The following is a 23,287-nucleotide window of genomic DNA, read 5'->3' on the forward strand; positions in this document are numbered from 1 at the left end:
GTTGGTTGCGGGATAAGGACTTAAAAGGGTTGTACGCGGCCATTCAGCACTTTCTTTGGAGGGGACGGAAAGCCCGTCTTAGTTACCTGACTATGACTTATTCACGGGACCAAGGGGGATGTGGCCTGCCTGATTTTCGTTTGTACAACGCTGCATGCCAGCTGCGCTTCATAGGGGAATGGCTTACGGGGGACTATAAATTCTGTGCACAGGGGCTTATATCTGGCATGGCTGCCCCTTGGTCGCCCCTGAGTCTTATCCAGTCCAGCGCAGTGGAGCGTCGTAGGCTTGCATACCCTAGAGTTTTGCTATCTCCTTGCATTGCGGCCTGGCGGTGGTTACGGGGGCAGAGGGGATTGGATGGGGTGGTTTCACTACTATTGCCCTTGACTGGAAATGTGGGATTTTTGCCGGGAAGGGACTGTGGGGCTTTGTTTCATAAGTGGGCGTCTAATGGAGCGATGTTTGCCTTTCACTTCTATGACACTGATACTCATATACTGTTGGACTTTGCTACTTTAGCTCACACTTATCGCCTACCGACTCATCAGTTCTTTGCATATCTGCAAACCAGGCACTATTTTTTTTTATAATTAATATTTTATTAGATTTCCATGTAAATACAGAAGACACAATAATTGATTATAAACCATCAATATACAGAAACATTTTAAAAAATATAAAGAAAATTTGAAATATCTACTTCATTCATTGAGCAAGAAAATAATAGAGACTCACAAAAATTAAAGGAGCATCATTTCAACAGCAAATAATATTAAGGTATGATACCTGTCTAGGCCTCAAACGTTAAACTGTTAACCTCCCTTCTATGGGCATATTTAGGAGTGCGAATTCAAATATTCTCTTAATTGTTCTGGGTAAGTAAATATATAACGGGAATCTTGGTGAATGATAATACAACGACACGGATATCGTAAAACAAACCTTGTCCCCCTCTGTAATACCTCCTCTCTCATCATTATAAATTTTTTCCTGCGAAGTTGAGTTGATCGGGCAATGTCTGGGAATATTTTTATACATTGTCCATAGAACTTCTTATCCTGATTCTTAAAAAAAGATCTCAAAATAGAATCTCTCTCGGTTAAGAAAACAAGTTGAACAATTAATGTTGCTCTCGTTGAGATATTTAACTCGAAGGATTTTTCCAATATATCTGATAAATTAACTTATTTTATTTTATTTATTTAGTTTTTATATACCGGCAATCATGAAAACATATCTTGCTGGTTTACATAAAACAGGAGTGCATTATATACATAAAAACTAGAACTGTGGTGACCGAAGGTACAGTTACATTTAACAAGGGTAGCCGAACTTGGAGGAGGATGAAGAGAGGAGAGAATAGAAATGGTTAAACAATATACAATTTAAATATAGTATACAAAATAAATGTTATATACAAGAGGCATGGTGTTTTAGGAGTCATTGGATTGTGTCATTGGGTTGTGTCCGGAAAAGCTTGCTTGAATAACCAAGTCTTAAGTTTTTTCCTAAAAGTTAGGAGGCAGGGCTCCTGTCTGAGGTCTGTAGGAATGGAATTCCACAGAAGAGGGCCAGCTGTGGAGGTGGCGCGATCTCTTATGGTAATGTGTCTGGTCATTTTCGCTGGGGGAACTTGGAGGGAGCCTCTGTAAGCATCTCTGGTAGGTCTGGTGGAATTATGTGCTTGGAGAGGGAATTGAAGATCGAGAGTGGTGAGTTGATGTATAGTTTTGTAGGTGATAGTTATGGCTTTATACATGATGCGGAAGTATACGGGTAACCAGTGAAGCTCTTTCAGGACGGGGGATATGTGGTCTCTTTTCCTTGCGCCTGTCAAGATTCGGGCTGCTGAATTTTGAACCATCTGTAGAGGTTTGGAGTAGGATGAAGGTAGACCTAGCAATAGGGAATTGCAATAGTCTAGTTTCGAAAAAATGACTGCTTGGATGATCGTTCTGAAGTCTTGAGCGTGGAAAAGAGGTCTTATCCTTTTCAGGACCTGGAGTTTATAGAAGCAGTCTTTGGTTGTTTTGTTGATGTGTGCCTTGAAGTTTAGCTGGTTGTCTATTACTACTCCTAGGTCTCTAGCTTGTGAGGTAGGCAGATTGGTAGGAAGAGTACTGTTGGAGGTGTTGTTCTCAGGAGAGATGAGTAGGATTTCAGTCTTGGAGGAATTTAAGATGAGGTGTAGGCTGTTGAGTAGTTGTTTGATTTTTTGGTGGCATGATTCCCAGTAGTCAAGAGTATTAGAGTATGTGTCTTTGATAGGGATGATGATTTGAATATCATCTGCGTATAGGAAAAACTTTAGATTGAGGTCGGTGAGAAGTTGGCAGAGAGGAAGAAGGTAAATATTGAATAGAGTCGGAGATAATGACGAACCTTGTGGGACTCCTATGGCAGAGTCAAATCTAGAGGATTCCTTGTTTTGGAGTTTGACTTTGTAACCTCTATTGTTGAGAAAGGTTTTAAACCAGGAAAGGACAGTGCCGCTGATTCCTATGGACGACAACTGGTTTAGGAGGATGGCGTGGTTGACCGTGTCGAACGCTGCGAATAGGTCTAGCAAGATCAATAGGAATGAGTTTCCTTTGTCAAGGCCCAGTAGGATATGGTCTGTCAAAGATATAAGGAGGGATTCTGTGCCTCGATTTTTTCGGAATCCGTGTTGTGGGGCGAAGAGGAGATTGTTGTCTTCGATGTAGTTTGAAAGTTGAGAGTTGACTAGTTTTTCCATGATCTTGGCGATGAATGGAAGGTTAGCTATGGGGCGGAAGTTGTTAGGGTCCTTCGGGTCAAGGTTGGGTTTCTTTAGGAGTGGTGAGATTGAGGCCATTTTGAGATCATCTGGGAAGGATCCTTGGGCTAGAGAGCAGTTGATGATGTTTGTCAATGATGTGGCTATTGTGTCTGGAATAGATAGAAGTAGTTTGGTGGGGATGTGGTCTGCAGGGTGAGACGAAGGTTTCATTCTTCTCAAGATGGCTTGTATCTCAGTGGAAGAGACGGGCTCTGTTACTATTTCACCCTTTGAATCATTCATTACTTCACCACTATGTGTAGGTAGATAAAATATCCTAGATAGATCTGGGATAGCAGAATCAGGATATTTCAGTATATTTTTCAGATAGCTACGAAATAAATCAGATGGTGAAATAAGATTTATCTTTGGAAAGTTTAGGAATCTCAGGTTTAAACTTCTAGTCTGATTTTCAATAATCTCAATTCTATCCAGACAAACTTTCTCGGATCTTATTAAATTAGTTTGGATTTCACTATTATTATCTAGTTTTTCTTTAATCATCTTAACTTCTTCTTCTAACTTTCCCACCTTCTGTTCTATTATTTGATTCGACTGTAGGGCTTGTTGTACTCTATTAGACAGTGTATTAATCGACTTGTTCATTTGGACAATCATTTCACCAATTTCCCTTAAGGAAAATTCTTTAGGAGATATTATTTGAAATACGCTTTCTCCTCCCCCCACAGAGTCCTCCATTCCAGGCAGAATATTGTCCAATCCTTCTAGTACCCTGGGGCCTTTTTTCACAAGGCCCTCCGGAGACTCAGCCAAAATCCCTGAGCTCCTCTGGGATCCAGAATTCACCATGGTTACAGATGTTAAATCAATATTCCTGATTTGCGGAGGTTCAGGTCTCACGGGAGCCCCGGGACTTAAAGATGTCTCATTAGGCTTGGGGCTCAACTCATGCTCCATGTTGATGCTCCCTGCAGCCATTCCCGAGGTTGTTGAAGACCTTTTGAAGCTTTCTTCTATTTGCAATTGATAGCCACCCGATACTGGTGTAGACATCAATTCTTTTACCCTGGCTTTTCTTTTGGTATGTGGCATCATAGCAATCCCAAAGAAAGCATCAAAACCGACAGGATCTACAATAGAGTAGTCTGTGTGTCTCTATGACCGCCAGAAGTAAGTTATAAAAAGAAATTTATTAATTACCTTAGCGAAGTTCTAATTAGTAATAGGATTTCGGGCCTTCACCTGCCTTCTCCGGCCTAAGCCGGCCAAAGCCGCACGCCCCTTCGGCGCGCGCGGCTTAGGCGGCGCGCCGCAGCCAGGTTCTTTTTAAGGCAAGCAAGTCCCTCCTTCCGCTGTCCACGGACCAATCAAGAATTAAGGTATTTCACTAAGGCTTACCAGCCCTCAAGCAGTGTGTTCCGGCGGCAACGTCGCGCCGCAGCCAGGTTCTTTTTAAGGCAAGCAAATCCCTCCTTCCGCTGTCCACGGACCAATCAAGAATTAAGGTATTTCACTAAGGCTTACCAGCCCTCAAGCAGTGTGTTCCGGCGGCCAAACCAGGCACTATTTGACCTCCTTTCACTGGACATCGGACAGGGTGAGCTTGGAGTCCTCCTATGCTAACAAGATATTTGACACGGCTAGCCTTGCCAATACCAAAACGGGTTGGGCTACGCTTGGCAGATCGTTGTGTGTAAACCCGCGCTTGGATGTGCTGGCGGTAAAATGGACTGCTACTTTCGGAGAACCCATTACCGTGCAATATTTGGCGAAATGTTTTGCAGCGGTACACCAACAGCTACCGGACATTGGACTGCGCGAAGTACAGTTTCGCATACTTCAGCGGATATACTGTGACGATGTGCGACGATTCAAGATAGGGAGTACTGATTCTCCACTCTGTATTAAATGTGGCCAAGAGGAGGGCACTTTGGTGCATAGACTGTATTCTTGCCCTACTCTCCACTCTTTTTGGGCCACAGTGGTGGGCGTGATTTCTACGTGCACTGGAGCGCCGCCGCCTACAACAGGGAAGTTTCTTCTCTCTAGCCCACAAGCCTGCACTGCCGAGGTCAGCCGATCAAAAGACCGCTTTGGACGCATTGCGGCCATGCTGGCATGCCGCACCATACTGTCCGGATGGGTGGAACCCGTAACGGCCCCCACTTCAGTAGCGTGGTTCCAGCGTATGGCCTTGGTTTTGCAGATGGAACGCTTGGATTTTTTGAAAGGCCATCGAAAGACTGACAAACTGTATGGGGCTTGTTGGACTCAATGTGTCTTATTGTTGCCGGCCTCAGTCGAGGCCGGTCTGCGGGAGAGTGGGTATACTAATGATTGGATTGACAATATGGTCTCTGGGGGGAAGGGGCTGGGAAAAGGGGGGGGGGGGGTGGCCCGGTGTGACTGAAGTGTGATTGGGATGGTTGTGGGGTGGTGAGGGTGGGAAGGAGGGGGGAGGGGTGGTAAAATCAGAAATAAGTAAAGGGCAGAGAGCACCTACTGGCCTAGGCGGCTACTGCTATCTGGGAATGTCATATGCCTTCTTGTTGCAGTTCCCTCATTGTGTGGGATTGATCTTTGTTATATTATGTTCCTTACTTGGCTGGTTGGTTGTGTTTCTGCCAATAAAAATTATTCTGAAAAAAAACCAAAACTAAACATCTGAATGGTAGATGCAGTCTAATGTGGGACAAGTGCAAAGTAATGCACGTAGAGAAAAACAATCCCAACTACAGGTACACAACGTTGGATTCCGTGTTAGGAATCACCACCCAGGAAAAGGACCTTAGAGTCATTGTGGATAATACCTTGAAATCTTCAGCTCAGTGTGCAGCAATGGATAAAAAGGCAAATAAGAATGTTAGAACATAAGATCATGCCATACTGGGTCAGACCAAGGGCCCATCAAGCCCAGCATCCTGTTTCCAATAGTGGCCAATCCAGGCCAAATGAACCTGGCAAGTACCCAAAAACTAAGTCTATCCCATGTTGCTGTTGCTAGTAATAGCAGTGGCTATTTTCTAAGTCATCTTAATTAATAGCAGGTAATGGACTTCTCCTCCAAGAACTTATCCAATCGTTTTTTAAACACAGCTACACTAACTGCACTAACCATATCCTGCGGCAACAAATTCCAGAGTTTAATTGTGCGTTGAGTGAAAAAGAACTTTCTCCAATTAGTTTTAAATTTGAAACATGCTAACTTCATGGAGTGCCCCCTAGTCCTTCTATTATCCGAAAAAGTAAATAACCGATTCACATTTACCCGTTCTAGATTGCTCATAATTTTAAACACCTCTATCATATTCCCTCTCAGCCGTCTCCTCCCCAGCACTGTCTAAAATTCTATCTAGGTGACGCATTAGGTCCACCACCTTCGCCTGGTAACATGGTGCGAAGGTGGTGGACCTAATGCTTCACCTAGATAGGATTTTAGATCCGCGAAACAAGGGCGATGCGGCCACTCTGGTGCCACCAACACTGCTGAACTTGGATGAGACTCTATGCACCGAAGAATGTGACCAATGAGAGGCCACGGGGGAAACACGTATAGCAGGATCCCCGTCGGCCAAGGGCACACCAAGGCATCCAATCCACCATACCAGGCTCTCTTCTGCGACTGATAAATCTTTGTGTTGGCGTGCGTCGCCATGAGATCCAGCTGAGGCTCTCCCCATCTAGCACAGATGTGTTTCCAAGTTTCAAGGGATAGCTCCCATTCCTCTGGGTCCAACTGCTGTCAGCTGAGGAAATCCGTGTTACGATTCTGCTTGTGGGATAAGCCCACAAGCAGCCTCTCACCTTTTTCCACAGCCAGCTGTCCCGACGGCATTGTCCTGCGGCTAGGGCCACTGTCTTGCCTGGAGGCTACTGCTGCTCGCCGCAGCTGCCATGGCAGGACGCCGCCATCATTGCCCTGCCTTTGCGGCAGGAGGCGCTGATGTCCTTCTCCCATGCGGCCCGGAGGCCTCCGACGTTCTCCCCCCCGATTTGGTGGCAGGGAGCCACAGCTGTCCTTCTCTTCATGGCTAGGCCACTCTGGAACTTTCCTTTGTGGCCTGGAGGCAGTCGCCGTTGTTCTTGCTCCTCTCTCCTTCACGGCTGGGAGCCACAGATACCAGCGCCGTCTCTGCAGCTTGGAGCCACCTCCAGCTTCCTCTTCTTGCAGCCGGGAGACTACCCTGGAGCTCCTCTTCGCAGCCTGGAGGCCACCGCCGGTGTTTCTTCAGCGGCTGGAGCCACCCCCAGCTTCTCTTCACGGCAGGAGCATGGCTGCTGTTCCTGGTCCTGCCTCCTTAGGCGTGGGGCCACACCTCTTCTCAAGATTTAAAGGGCCAGTCCTCCTGGCTCCTCCTTATGATGTCATCCTGGGTGTTCCTCTTCAGCCCTACAAAAGGGCTCAGCCTTCAGTTCCTCTTCGCCTTTGCAAGGAGTCAGTCATGGAGTCGGATTGCTCCTGTATCCTCTGTTCCAGCTCTTCGCTCCAGGAGTTCCTGACGTCTAGCTCCGCTTCTTCAAGGCACTCTGTTCTTCATGGGAATTCCCTTATTTATTTATTTATATGCTTCTATATACCGAAGTTTAGCTAGCTGCCTTCACTCCGGTTTACAGATACAACAACTTAATACATTTGGGAGCAAATGACATCAAACAGGAAAACAACAGACATCAAACAAGTTAAAGATCAACAGAAAAGATACAACTTGTATAACTTATATCAACTATTTTAAGTGACGTGGAGTGAGACATGGAATATAGTCTGGATTATGATATAACGGAAGGCGGTGAGTATTGAAGCTAGATGAACCTATGAAAAAACTAAATTTATAGGAGCTTGAGAGTAGGTGTATAATATTGTCCTGACAGTAAGTTAAGGGTTTAAATGTTCTCTATGGAGATATTCTTGAGATTGTGACTATATAATCGACGGTGGTTAAGTGTTAAGTGGTTCCTGATCCTTCGTCTGCATCTTCGTTCCATGTTTGGTCTCTCACCGGATCCTAAGTCCTTGTCTTCAGATGTCTTCGTCATCCAACCCTCCTGATGTCTTCACCTTCAGATCTTCCTGAAGTCCTCACCTTCTGATGGCCTGTCTTTCCTGAAGTCCGTCTTCCTGTTGTTCTGCCTCTAGGAGCCTCCTCAATGCTCTTGGCTGAGTGACCGATCACGCCTTGTCCCCAAAGCTCAGTCTAGAATGGCTGCTGCTACGAGTCATGGCCGGATACTTTCATACTGAGTTTTAATTCTTCTGTCGTCTATCCACTCGAGTGTCTTCATCAGTGTCCCTGATGTTCTTCTCTTCAGCCTTGCTTCAACCTTATCAAGTATCGTCTGACCATGGTCTTCAAGTATCGTCTGACCATTGTCTTCAGTCTTCAAGTCTCATCTTGTTCCAGTTCCATCATCTGCCCTCGACCTCTGTCCATCCTGGCGCATTTGCTGTTCCCGTATGGCAGGTCCGAAAGGGCTATCGAGTAGCTGGAGGGCTACCCCAGAGATCAGCATTGTGTTGTTGGGTCTCTACTGATGCGTCAGGTTCGGCAGAGATCCGAGTTCCTGGTCTTCTGCCTGTGCCTGTGCTTGGACACGTCTCACCTGCTTCAGCACTTCCACGGAGCTCCCCTCTGCAGTCAAGTTGTGGTCCAAAGGCACACCACTCTTCCCGGAAGTGGGAAAGCTCCCTAGCACTCTCGCAACAATCCGCATGCACACTGTCCACATCCGAGATGTGAGACGCTGCTATCCCTTCCAGTTGGAGCTTTGCCCAGGCAAAACAAATGATGAGCTTCCAGAGCCACTGCATGGCTCCTCGGTCCCCCTTGTTGGTTGATGTATGTGACTGTTGTCGCATTGTCCAAAAAACTCGCACCATTCTGCCTTTGATCCAGGGAATAAACACCTCCAACGCCTGGTGAACCACCCTTGTTTCTAGACAATTGATGGACCAGGTCCTCTCCCCCGCTGACTACAGTCCCTGGGTCGAACATCCCAGGCACATCACACCTCAACCTTGAAGACTGGCATCTGTAGTCACTATTACCCAAATCCAGGGTCTCCAGATCCACACCCTTTTCCGGGTTGGGATGCAATAGCCACCACTGGATCTGGACTCTTGCAGGAGAGGCAAGGGCAGCTGATACTCCTCTAACACGGGATTCTACCTGGATAAAAGTGCACTTTGTAACGGCCTCATGTGCGCAAATACCCACAGAACCAGATCCAACGTGGAGGCCATGAAGCCGAGGTCCTGCAAATAGTCAGAGCCTGCAGCTTGGTTACCCTGTAGGAGGACAAAAACACTCTGCCCCTTTGGGTATCGAAAAACATCCCCATATACTCCAGGGATTGAGAGGGAACCAAGTGACTCTTTGCCACATTTATCATCCAACATAGCAACCACAAGGTGACCATAACTATCTGGATCGATCTCTGACACACTTCCTCTGTTTTTGCCCAAATCAGCCAGTTTCCAAATATGGATGGATCAACACTCCTTCTCTTCAAAGGGCTGCTGCCACCACTACCATCACCTTGTTAAGGTTTGAGGCACCATGGCCAGCCTGAAAGGTAGGGCCCAAAATTGAAAATGCTGGCCCAGCAACTTGAAGCGCAGGAACCTTTGATGATCCTGCCGAATAGGGATATGAAGTTAAGCCTCCATCAGGTCCAATGATGCCAAGAACTGTCCTTTGTGGACTGCCGTTATTACTGTTCTTAGTGTTTCCATCCAAAAATGCAGCACTCGTAGAGCTCTGTTGACCTTCTGCAAGTTGACGATAGGCACATATGTGGCTTTCTTCTTTGGCACTACATAAATGGAATACCGTCCTTGACCCTGTTCCTCTGTTGGAACTGGCACGATAGCATTGAGGCGCAACAGCCTCTGCAGAGTCCTCTGCACAGCATCCCGCTTTTTCTGGGAGATGACATGGGACTCCAGAAAGGCTTCCCTGACGGGATGAGAAAATTCTAGTGCGTAACCATTGTGGACCACTTCTAACACTCAGTGGTCTGAGATAATCCTGGTCCACTCCTCGTAAAAGCTGGATAATCTGCCCCCTACCACTTCTACGTAAGAATGGGTGAGGCTGACCTCATTGCAAAGACTTGCTCCTGCCGGGGTTTTGCCCGGCACCATCCCTGGCAGGTTTGCGGGTTCCTCAAAAGGACTGCTGATGACCAACTGACTGCTTAGCCCCTGTCCCGGGTCTGCCAAAACGGAACCTACGTGAATCCCGAAAACAGGACAGAGGAGAAACAACCTTCCTGCCGGACTTGCGATCCTCTGGAAGCTTATTTTCCTTGGACTCTCCCAAAGTTTTCATGAGCTGATCCAAATCTTCCCCAAACAGGAACTTCCCCTTAAAAGAAAGATTACACAATTGAGCCTCGGACGACATGTTCACAGACAAATTTCAGAGCCACAACAGCCTACGAACCGCTACTGTCGAGTCCATGCTCCTAGCCGAGGTGCGGACTAGGTCATAAAGTGCATCCGCGACATATGCTACCCCAGCCTCCAAGCACCAGCTTGCAGGGAATACCCCTCCCTGGAGGAAGCCGGCTCCCAAAACTTCTGAACCAGCAAAGACATTTTCTGCATCATGCTAGCACAAACCATGGCCCAGAGACTCAGTGCGGACACCTCAAACAGCCACTTCAACTGAATCTCCAACTTGCGATCCTGCACATCCCTCAAGGTGGCTGCCCCTGCCACTGGGATGGTCGTCTTCTTGGTGACCGCTGAAACAGCCACGTCCACCTTCAGGTCTTGCAGAAGCTCCAAGGTCTCCTCCATCAGGGGATAGAGCTTAGCCATGGCCCTTCCGACCTTCAGGCCAATTTCCGAGGAGTCCCACTCCCTGTTCACCAATTTGTGAATCTTCTTTGGCAAAGGAAAGGCACTAGAGAGCTCCCGCAGACCATCCAGGACCGGGTTCATGCCCTCATTATCTGACTCCTTCTGAGTCACCTTCACCCCCAATTCCTGTAAAACTTGAGGAATGAGGGGACATGACTCCTCCTTTTTAAACAAGTTGACTATGCAGGGATCATCACCTTCCAATACTGGTAATCCATGTCTGCATCTGGGTCTGCATCCTGTAACTTAAGAGGATCTTCCGGAATACCATCTGAGTCCTCCCCCTCTCTGGGGTCAGGCTCCAGACCTGCCCGACCCAAACCCAGTCGATGCAACGGGTCACCAGATCCCCCTGTAGGAATTTCCTTAGGGAACTCAGACACCTGCCCAGGAGCCCTCTTTGGACATTTGACAGCCGATCCCTTCCTTGCCAGAAAGACCTTATGGAGGAGGAGAATAAACTCTGGAGGAAAATTTTCTGGGTCCCCAGCCCCCTGATCAGAGAGACTGCCACCCCCAAATCTTGACCCCCCCCCTCGAAGTCCTCCTGAACTACAGGTGACAGAGGGGGAAGCCCATTCTACAGATTCCCACTGTGCGCTGAGTCCTGAATGCAATCTCCACCTGACACAGGCATCCCCCGAGATCCCCCTAGGGTCACAGATGGGCAGCCCGCCAAGCGAAAAGCCCTCTTCTCAAGGGAACCCTCTGAGGTCCCTTCACCACCACCCCCTGGCAGCCGGTGCACAAGAATTTGCTGCTCAGCTGAACAGACCAGGTTCCTCAGGCCCTGCAGGCCACTACTCACAGTTTTGGTGCCATAACCGCAGTAATCCAAGCCCTACACACGACTGTAGCAAATCGCATGCATGCCCAGCAGGCCTCACAAGCCACACACGCGGCAACCACAGCACATCGGCCGCCCTCCAAACGCAGTCGGAACAGCACATGGGAACTCCAAACAAAAATTCAAAGGATCCCGCCAAAGAAAAGTGTGCGGCAGTGTTGGCCCGACATCCCGAAAAATCAGGGATCTGAAAGGAGACCGCACCTGCAGTCCTAAAATACCCAACCCCTCACCAATCCTGGGGCCCCCAGGATTGGTGAGGGGAGAGAAGGGGAGGGGAGAGAAGGGGAGAGAAGCAACCCCCCGCCTTCCCCTCCTGGCATGGCAGCTCCTGCTGCTACAAAGGCACTCAACACTGACTGCTCCTGGAAACCACTGCACAGAAAAACATGTCTCTCACTGTTTTCCTTTTTTTTTCCCCCAAGAACAAGAACAGCAGCTTAATTTAGAAGAGCAGGGTACTTCCCTGACAGGCTGATGCAGGCCTCAGGAGGGGGCATCAGTGGTCCTGAGAAAGCCAGTCCCCTGGCTATCAGGACCTCCGGCCGGATGACAGTGAACACCAGCCAGGGGTTTCCAATCCCCCCCCCCCCCTCCTCCCGGTCGCCCTGCTCCACCTGAGGGATGTCCACGAAGGAGCCTAACACCTCAGGGAGCCTTCCAATCTGTCTCTCAACTTGAACTCAATCAGACTACAGGTTAGCACCTCTACCATCTGCTGGAGACAGAGAAATACAGAGGGGCTGCAGGTGGCACTCTCGGTTATGTATCAGTGCCTCAAGGTTTTGTTCTCTATCGCCATCTGCTGGTAGGGATGATTAACCCATTTGTCTGGACTGATCTGGGTATGTACAGGGAAAGAACTTTAGCTGCTAACACGTTTCTGTTTATCTTCAGGTCTCTTTTGGGTGGATGATTGAGAGGTCTGGGCTACCACCTTTGAGGTGGTCTTACACTTGCTTCCCGACTTGCTGACACCCTTATTTGCATTACTAATATTTTGTAATTGTCCAATATTGGGGTGCCTGTGTTACAATTATTATACCTGCTTACTTGTTTTGGCTTAGGATATTTGGATACATGGAGCAAACACTGTTTTAATGCATTTTATTTCCAGCCTTAAAAGCAACAAAAGCTGAATATTTTGGAAGGGATGTAGACTTTCTATAACTACTGTATACTCCAGTATTCAGACTGGATCCATTAACATTCATTAATACTCAGTGACAGCAGTGATCAGATCTATGGGACAGATATAATAAGCTGCGACAGACCTGCTGCGGGTTTGTGTGCGTGGTATTACGCACGTTTTTCCTTGCTAATCTTGTGTACATAATAAGGTTAGCATGAAAAAAACATGCAAGTAAACCTGTTCAAAAAGCCGCAACTGATTTAGCACAAGTCCTTGCTAATGCTATGCAAAGGAAGCAATTAACTATCCATGGGCAACGCAGAAAGCTTCAGGTTTTTTAGCACCTGGGTCAGGATAGGAGTTAAGCGTAAGTGCCTGTCTGGAGGTCAAAAAATTAAGCAGCAGAAGCCAGAAGAGAGGCATTTTCCCCACTCACTAGCATCAGCCTTTATAACACCCACGCGATCAGTGATGGATCATGAAGGGGTTAGACACTGCTCTACCCACCTTCAGTCCTCCACCCAGATCATTCACTACTGTCTTAAAAGCTTTCAACCAAGAAATAATCATGGGACACCATACTGATTTGGGTTAATGTGTGGTTAATTGCATAGGGCCTTTAGCGCACATATCTGCGCAGATATTTGCTTTGTGTGGATTTTCTGCCTGTATCTCATTTGCATGCCATTCCTTTATTACATCCTGCAGAGATGCCTGCTTTTCCTGCGCATGCTAAAAAACAAATACAAACAGACAACTAGCACCGATTTCACCATGGGTCTTATTATATCGGCCCCCTATGTGAGGAATATTTTAGCCATCTCATAATACTTGGTTTCAGTGTCCAAGGTGAGTTCGGACACTGACTACCTTGGGTCATGCTCTGAACAGCTCAAGAGGAATCCATTTTGACAGTCTATCATTTCAAAACAGCATTAAGGAACGTGGCTAGTTCCCACAGGCATTCCATGCCCTCATGTATTACCTCAAGCTGCTCTAACACCAGTAGCATATGGAACCATCTGCAGCAAGGAGATGTATTCACTTTCAAAAACCAAACTAGTAATAAATAAAAAATTGACATATCACCATGTGACTAATGGAGAACACAGTACAGATGGGAACCAGAACCTCTGACGCCACTAAAATAATACAGCTAACACATACCAACAAATGATCCATTTTGGAAAAAGGGGAACAAGAATAAAGAAAGAAGTAGTCTGGTTGTCCTCATAAATATTGCAAATGTAATGTGGGGAATTAACAGAACTAAAATAACCCTGTACTTCTGGCTTTTATTTTTAATAAGCAATTAAGCATTTTGATTTTTATAACTATAAAAACATACATACATAAACACACACACACACACACATGCACGCACGCGACTAGTGATAGTCGCACAGAAGTTCCCATCATAAGGAACACAATACTTCTAGCATATTTAAAATTATTTCAAGAACACACATGCTCTTATTATATTGATATACTAGTTGGGGTACAGATCAGATCCTTACCATTTTCAAGGTTCAACAAATGAGAATCCCCACTTGCATTCATCTGGCAGCTGTCTCTCCCTTGACGTTCAGTTACTGAAGCAAAACAAGAATAAAAAAAAAAACAAAGCTAAAAAAAGGAATAAAATCTTGGGAGAATAACTGGAACTCTCAATAGAATGGAGTGTGGATACCACAATTTTAAAAAAAATCCTTTGCTATAGAAGTGCTTTAACAACCTGAGATAAACCTTTGCTTATAAGAAGTAATATATACAGTCAAACTAAATGGCTTTATATTTGGCATCTATTCATGGCCTTCTTTTATAATATAAGTCCTAATCAGGATCAGAAGCCAAGTGAGAAAGCAAACCAGCCAGGGACATAGCAGATCATCTATATTTGGGTCTATTGCTTGGGCTGGTGGGATTTAGGCATATTGCACAAATGATACCCAGGAGAAGGAAAGGGGATTGCTGCTGCAGGGCAACCCTTTTTGAATCAAGAGTGGAACTGAAAGTTCACTCTCAGAAGCTTATCCTTCAACTTGACCAGCAAAGAGACCTGTGCCACTTGTCCAGTTCTCCTATGTGTTGTTGGGGACAGGGACAAATTTGGATACTGAAATAAAGTGCCTGTGTATGATGGGGGGGAATTGCAATGGTTCCCATTTTGTAAAAAGACATTCCTTGTCCTCTTTTCATGGCTACTGGGTGCCATGCCACAGCAAACCTTGCATCAAGCGAGGATCTTTCTAGATTGTTTCATCAGTCCATATTTTCTTAACTGTTTTCACAGAAAAGTTAGAGGGAAATATGGACTTCTGCAGAGACATGTCTTATAAAACTTTCTTCAAGGGCACATCTATGCTATTACCGGTGAGAGCTAGTGGATGAGTTCACATTTGCCCTGGCGCAGTGAGCCTAAGCAGGGGGAAAACGTCTGAAAGGTTTAAAATACAGAGCAGTAGAAGATTGTGGTGGCTGATAAGAAGAGAATCTAGGCTAAGGAAGAACATCTGTACTTGGCCTACTAGACCTAGCAAGATAGGGCACAGAGTTAAGCAGGGCTTCCAATCATCATAAGCCAGATTTGTTCAGATTTGTGTCGCATTTTGTTTGTTTTTGTTTCAATTTAAACTGTATTAGTGAGAGATAGTACAGATAACAAGTGCTCATATCTACAATAAGTCAGAGCCATCACTTTCCATTTATCCTTAAACACTATTTCCCCCCACCCTCCCCCATACACATTGCAATGATAGAATAGATTCCTAAGAAACATCAAGTTTAGGATACACTTGAACTTTGAATATTTACATTTTGTTTGTTTTTGTTGTGTTTTTATATAAATATTACAGACTATTTGGCGAGGCTAGTAGTCCTGCTTTTCCAGCTTCAACTCTCAAACTACATGTAACAGGATATAATCACACGGAAATTTAAAACAGTGCTTGACCCAACATTTTTCATCTCAGCTTGGTTCTTTAGCTATGAAACTCATGGGGACAAAATACTGTGTTTAGGTAAAAGAGTGAACATTTGCACTTTTAAATCAGCATCAGAACTGAAGCACCACATGACAAATTCTCCAAAACCTTTACTGTATGCAGTTTTCAGTTCACTCTCTTTTGTGATTTATGCTAAATGGCCATTCTAGCACTTGAATGCTTTTTAAGCAATGCTACAAAGGTATGAAGAAAGGGGAGATGGAGAGTGGTATGTAAGATTAGAGAATCCTGGTGAGTTGATACAGTACATCAGTATTTTTTTTTATACAGATCAATTTAAAATCCATCTAAAGGTCAGAAAATTATTCTTTTAGCAGTAGGGAAGAGAAGCTAGACAGAGAGAGCCAGTTACTGCTACGTGAAAAACATATACACTCACAAGACATAAGCAAGTTTGCTTATCATAAACGATGTTCTCTGTGGACAGCAGGATGAATTAGTCATGACATGTGGGTGACTTCATCTGATGGCACTGGACAGACCCATCTCTCTAGCTCAGTGGAGCTTTTGTGGGGGTTCCTGCGTAGTGTCGTCTCACGAATTCCTCAGTCAATTTCAGAGCTAAATTTAGTTAGGTAGTCAACTCTCCAGGGAAGCAGGTGAGTATTAAGCATAGATAATTCATTCTGCTGTCTATGGAGAACACCATTTATGGTATGTAAACTTACTTTCTCATTGACAAACAGGGCTGAATTATCCACAACACATATAGAGTCCCAAGCTGAGGGTTGCAGCAGAGCACTTACTGCAAAAGAACCCGGACTCCACCATGGAAAGTAGACTACTGGTGAACAGCTAACACCAAACTGCTTGTCCAAAAATACTTTCTCTTCTGGATAGGTTGTCCAGACAGTAGTGGGACCTACAGATGACTGCAATAGAGACAGCTCTCAGGAGAGCAACAAAAATGTATCACTCGGACTTGATGAGCCTTAAAATCTGTAACTGGAAGGCCAGCGAATGCACACCAGTGTGCGATATAGCCTGCTAGCCAGCTGAATAAGGAATGAATAGCCACTGCTATTCCCAGACTGATGAGTTTGCATAACACAGACTGCCTGCTAACAGTGAATGCAGATATCCTATGCTGGTAAATGTATAATTCTATGACTATTAAATGTGCTTTATTGATGCTGTATGTCTGATTCTTATGTATGTTAACTTGTAAATTGCCTAGTGCAGTAGTTCCCAACCTGGGCTCCATGAGACCATCCTAGGGGGTCCTCCACAAAGGATGCAAGAAAATGTAGCTAAGGAGAAAATTAACAGGTTGCTGCTACCTGAAATTAGTTGAGCTGTTGCTGCCATATGCCAGGAGCATGAGAATGAGACCTATTATTTATTTATTTAAAATCTTTTCTATACCGTCGTTAAGTTATATACCATCACAACGGTTTACATACAGGCACATAAATTAAATCTGATAATGTGTACGGTAGTACATTCTAACAAGTGCCAATAAGGTTCGGTTACATCATGTCGTAATAAATCTTACTTGTTGAGTGAGGTAAGTCTTGAACATATATACTTGTAAGTTACTTCTTTACAGGTATGATTCTCCTGCTCTGTTTAATTCAATTAAGTTAGCCGTGAGATAAACTAATAAGCTACTTCAACGCACATGTTGAGAACAGTGCTGTGTGCTGGTGATCTTCTGCATGTTCGTGCATACTTTCTATTCTCCGCTCTCTTTGTAAAAAGCTTGTTTAAAAAGCCAGGTTTTTAACTTTTTTTTTTTTTTTTTTTTTTTAAAGGTTTTGAGGTCTTTTTGTAATCTGATCTCTAGTGGCATTGTTTTCCACAGTGTAGGGCCTGCTAGGGATAAAGCCCTTTCTCTAACTTGGGTTAGTCTCGCTGTCCTGACAGAAGGAATGGTTAGGAGTGCTTTGTTAGCTGATCTCAGGTTTCTGTGTGGGACGTGTATCTCAAAAACTTCACTCCACGTTGATGCAGACCAGGAGGGACAGAGGGGGCCATTCACACTTATCAGAAACCTCAAACCACACTGCCGCATGTTTAGCAGAGGTGGTGAGCAATTGCAGCCCTCAAGAATCATAAACCCTGCTGATTGTGATTCTCGAGGGCTGCAATCAATCAGTCTCTTCTCCACCTCTGCGAAACACGTGGCAGTGTGGTCTAAGAACTTCGTGAGGATGTGAGAAAGCGAGGGGCCTATCGTGGATGCCAAAACCTTTGCATCCTCTGTTGCACATTGAGGAAAGCAGCAGAAAGCTGGATTATCTCAGCAGTGAGAAACATTTTCCACTACAGCCATGTGATGTGCCACTGGTCTGACAGAGAGAGAGGAGAGATGCACCAGAAAAGTGAGTAAAATGGCTCAAAGGAAGAAGAAAATGGGGCTGCACTGACTGTATGAGGGGAAAGACAGAAGGGAGAAGAAATGAGACAGGAATGAAGGAAGAAATGGAGGGTAAAGAGGGAGACAGGAATCCATGATTGACCTGGTTAAGGGGTGTGAAAGTGGATGGCAGCCTCTAAGGGGAGAGAAGGAGAGGACCCCAGGAGTCATTTGGGCAGAGATTGGGGGGGGGGGGGGGGTGATAGAGGACCACCCATGTTCCATGTAGGGAAGAGGGGAAAGATGACACGACGTCAGGTGTGGATATAACATTAAATACGAAAGCTATTTATGGGGACACACAAACAGACATGGAGACCCTCATTAGTGTTCTTCCCATTGAAAAACAGGCTATGGACTTGCTTTTTCTAAAATCTAGTATTTTGTGACTTTTTCTGCATGTGTTTGTAAGGATCATAAAAGAAAATAATAAAGTAGAAAAGAAAAGCAGACTAAAAGAGGGTCAAATTTCAGGGAAGGTAAGTTTCAAAACTTTTTATGTGGGTAAACACCTGTTTACCAATGTAAAAAGGCCCTTTTGAAATTGGCTATTCCCTACCACTAAGTATTAAAGTAGCTAAGCAGTTAACAACATACTTTTACCTGTGAGTAAAAATGGAGCAGGGCTAGGTTGGAAGAGGGAAAGTACATGCAGGGATTTAACTTTGAAATCCTTATGCATACTTTCATGCATGTGCTTTTCACCTGCTTCAAAGTGGATGAAAAGTACACAGGAACAAAAGTACTGGCTTCCCTCCATCAGCTCCAGTCTTCAAGAGGAATTTCCGCAGGCAGTTTCCTTCTGAAAATTAAATTGCAGGTCTGCAGGTACTGGTGCTGATTTTCTGCCAGGTTGTATTTCTTTCCAGATCATTTATAAATATATTGAAAAGTAAGGGTCCCAATACAGATCCCTGAGGCACTCCACTGTCCACTCACTTCCACTGAGAAAATTGTCCATTTAATCCTACTCTCTGTTTCCTGTCTTTTAGCCAGTTTGCAATCCACGAAAGGACATCGCCACCTATCCCATGACTTTTTACTTTTCCTAGAAGCCTCTCATGAGGAACTTTGTCAAATGCCTTCTGAAAATCCAAGTATACTACATCTACCGATTCACCTTTATCCACATGTTTATTAACTCCTTCATAAAAGTGAAGATCCCATCAAATTGGGCAAACCTGTGGGTAAGCAGACTCTCTCCTCCTGGTTAGCGGACTGTATTTCCTTTTGTTATCAACAGGCAGGCATTCCGCTTCAAGACCATGTTAAAGCACACTCTGTCAGGGCCATGGCAACTTCAGTAGCGCACCTACGCTCTGTGCCTCTTGCTGACATCTGTAAGGCTGCTACCTGGAGTTCTCTCCACACCTTCGCAGCCCATTATTGTTTAGACAAGGCTGGCAGACATGATTCCATCTTCGGCCAGTCTGTGCTATGCAACTTATTTGCGAACTGAGGTACCAACATCCTTCCGCCAACCCGGTAAGGTTCAGGATGCCCTCTACCAAATTCCACCCCAGTTCTTGTGCCTGTTGCACGTCTTTGGGTACATTTGGTGCATTGCTCGAGCATCCTCAGCTCGGTACTCAACCATATGTGAGGACTACCATCCTGCTTGTCCTGTGAGAAAGCAGAGTTGCTTACCTGTAACAGGTGTTCTCACAGGACAGCAGGATGTTAGTCCTCACGAAACCTGCCCACCACCCCACGGAATTGGGTTCGCTCACGATTTATTATTTTATTTTTCGCATGTACTTTTACTATAAGACGAGACTGAAGGGGGACCCCTGCTGGCTGCAGGGTTGATGCTATGCTGGGCATGCCCAGTAGGTGCCAGTCAAAGTTCTGGAAACTTTGACAAAAATGTTCCGTGATTGGGCTCCATCCTGATGATGTCACCCATATGTGAGGACTAACATCCTGCTGTCCTGTGAGAACACCTGTTACAGGTAAGCAACTCTGCTTTACATGTGAATAGCCTATGGATAATTTAACAACATATATTGTAGCAATTTTCAAAAGCGCACCTACATGGGTAAAATGCATTTACACTTGTAATACCCAATTTTAAGCATGTAAATGCTTTTTAAAATCAGGCCTTTGCTGTGTTACTTGGGATCATGGTCCTCCTAACTTTAAGCTTTAAAGAAACCCTCTTCTTCCTTGATCAGAAGAACTATTGTCACTGTCATTGGATCTCTTCACCTGGAATTCTGGTTGAAGATAATTGGAGTCATTCAGAGGAGATTTCTTTAGAATTAGCAGCAGTGTTCCTAATCCTACAGTCATTCACTGACCACTTTAGTCCATCATAGTATGCGTGATACAATTTGAAGGGGGCTCCAGGGGCGATCTGGGGAAACTACGGACCAGTTAGCCTGACTTCCGTGCCAGGAAAAATAGTGGAAAGTATTCTAAACATCAAAATTTCTTTGCTTCGGTGTTTACTGAAGAGGATGTTGGGGAGGTACCCGTAATGGAGAAGGTTTTCATGGGTAATGATTCAGATGGACTGAATCAAATCACAGTGAACCTAGAAGATGTGGTAGGCCTGATTGACAAACTGAAGAATAGTAAATCACCCGGACCGGATGGTATACACTCCAGAGTTCTGAAGGAACTAAAAAATGAAATTTCAGACCTATTAGTAAAAATTTGTAACTTATCATTAAAATCATCCATTGTACCTGAAGACTGGAGGATAGCAAATGTAACCCCAATATTTAAAAAGGGCTCCAGGGGCGATCCGGGAAACTACAGACTGGTTAAGCCTGACTTCAGTGCCAGGAAAAAAGGTGGAAAGGGTTCTAAACATCAAAATCAAAGAACATATAGAAAGACATGGTTTAATGGAACAAAGTCAGCATGGCTTTACCCAGGGCAAGTCTTGCCTCACAAATCTGCTTCACGTTTTTGAAGGAGTTAATAAACATGTGGAGAAAGGTGAACCGGTAGATATAGTATACTTGGATTTTCAGAAGGCGTTTAACAAAGTTCCTCATGAGAGGCTTCTAGGAAAAGTAAAAAGTCATGGGATAGGTGGCGATGTCCTTTCTTGGATTGCAAACTGGCTAAAAGACAGGAAACAGAGAGTAGGATTAAATAGACAATTTTCTCAATGGAAGGGAGTGGACAGTGGAGTGCCTCAGGGATCTGTATTGGGACCCTTACTTTTCAATATATTTATAAATGATCTGGAAAGAAATACGACGAGTGAGATAATCAAATTTGCAGATGACACAAAATTGTTCAGCGTAGTTAAATCACAAGCAGATTGTGATAAATTGCAGGAAGACCTTGTGAGACTGGAAAATTGGGCATCCAAATGGCAGATGAAATTTAATGTGGATAAGTGCAAGGTGATGCATATAGGGAAAAATAACCCTATGCTATAATTACACAATGTTGGGTTCCATATTAGGTGCTACAACCCAAGAAAGGGAATGGTGAATAAAACGGAAAATGTCATAATGCCTCTGTATCGCTCCATGGTGAGACCGCATCTTGAATACCGTGTACAATTCTGGTCACCGCATCTCAAAAAAGATATATTATATATATCTTTTTTCAATGTAACGCCACAGCTGCGACTGTTCTGTTTCAATGGAAACCGATTTGATATTTTTATCAAGAATGTTGGTATATAAAAATTATAAATAAATAAATAAATAAATATAATTGCGATGGAGAAGGTACAGAGAAGGGCTACCAAAATGATAAGGAGAATGGAACAACTCCCCTATGAGGAAAGACTAAAGAGGTTAGGACTTTTCAGCTTGGAGAAGAGAGGGGGGATATGATAGAGGTGTTTAAAATCATGAGAGTTCTAGAACGGGTAGATGTGAATCGGTTATTTACTCTTTCGGATAGTAGAAAGACTAGGGGGCACTCCATGAAGTTAGCATGGGGCACATTTAAAACTAATCGGAGGAAGTTCTTTTTTACTCAACACACAATTAAACTCTGGAATTTGTTGCCAGATGATGTGGTTAGTGCAGTTAGTATAGCTGTGTTTAAAAAAGGATTGGATAAGTTCTTGGAGGAGAAGTCCATTACCTGCTATTAAGTTCACTTAGAGAATAGCCACTGCCATTAGCAATGGTAACATGGAATAGACTTAGTTTTTGGGTACTTGCCAGCTTCTTATGGCCTGGATTGGCCACTGTTGGAAACAGGATGCTGGGCTTGATGGACCCTTGGTCTGACCCAGTATGGCATTTTCTTATGTTCTTAAGCCTTTTCTGTACAGGGCTTCTTTCTTGGAGGCTCAGACGACGTCGATGAGGGTTTACCGGTATTGATGGCCTGAGCTTTACGAAGACAGTGTCTATCTTTTTCTCGATGTTCACCCCAGTGTTTTTCCTGAGGGGAACAGAGGGGGGGGTCGACACCCATGGAGTCATCGAGGCCGGTTGGATAGCAGCAGCTTCCCGGTGCTGGCGCGACGTAGACAGCACTGGTTCAGATGACGTCGAAGCTATCAATGGTGTTGAGGTTTTTGGCCGAAAGAGAAGACCCATCTTATTGAGCCGAGCCTTGCGACCCTTTGGTGTCATTTGGGCACATTTGGTGCAAGTAAGGACATAGTGGCTGGACCCCAAGCACATCACACAGACCGTGTGAGGGACAGGGATGGACATTGTTCGAGTGCAGTTGGGGCACGGACGGAAACCCGACGCCATGGCTTCAACAAAATTTAGTCGCGGAGCGGTCGATGGCCGGTAGGCCGCGAGGGAGAAACTTGACAGGAATCGACCACAAACGGGCAAAAAAACTTACCGTTCGACAGCGGAGCAAAGAAATCAATAAGGGGACCCCCCCCGTGGGGTAAACCTTTTTGAATTTTTTTTTTTAACAAAGTTCCATGAGGAAAATTCCTGTCAGGAATCTCTGAAGAGCTCCTTAACCCACGTGGCTACTGCTGCGCGGAAAAAAGAAGATTGAAGGGGGATCCCTGCTGGCTGCAGGGTTGATGCTATGCTGGGCATGCCCAGTAGGTACCAGTCAAAGTTCTGGAAACATAGAAACATAGAAATGATGGCAGAAGAAGACCAAACAGCCCATCCAGTCTGCCCAGCAAGTCTCGCACTTTTTTTTTTTTCCCTCATACTTATCTGTTTTTGTCGAGGTCCATATGAAAAAAATATTGTCAATGTATCTATACCACATTAAAACAGATTCCAAAAACTGAGAAGTGTACAAAAAACATTGTTCAAATTCGCGACATATAAATTTGCAATACCCAGGGCCATTGTGTGCCCATTGAAGTGCCATGTCGTAAATAAAAAGCATCCAACGCAAACAAATGATGAA

The 23,287-nt window shown here is 44.9% G+C and overlaps 1 protein-coding gene across 3 annotated transcripts in view; it reads right to left on the reverse strand.

The window, feature by feature from the left end:
- Positions 1-23,287, reverse strand: part of ICA1L (islet cell autoantigen 1 like) — a 213,832-nt gene that overhangs the window by 46,335 nt on the left and 144,210 nt on the right. For all 3 annotated transcript variants that reach the window (XM_029606294.1, XM_029606293.1, XM_029606295.1), the window contains one exon: positions 14,125-14,199. In XM_029606294.1, the coding sequence (XP_029462154.1) occupies positions 14,125-14,199 (75 nt within the window). The remainder of the gene's footprint in view (positions 1-14,124; positions 14,200-23,287) is intronic.

Source organism: Rhinatrema bivittatum, chromosome 6 (assembly GCF_901001135.1).
Source record: "Rhinatrema bivittatum chromosome 6, aRhiBiv1.1, whole genome shotgun sequence".
Classification (NCBI taxonomy): domain Eukaryota; kingdom Metazoa; phylum Chordata; class Amphibia; order Gymnophiona; family Rhinatrematidae; genus Rhinatrema; species Rhinatrema bivittatum.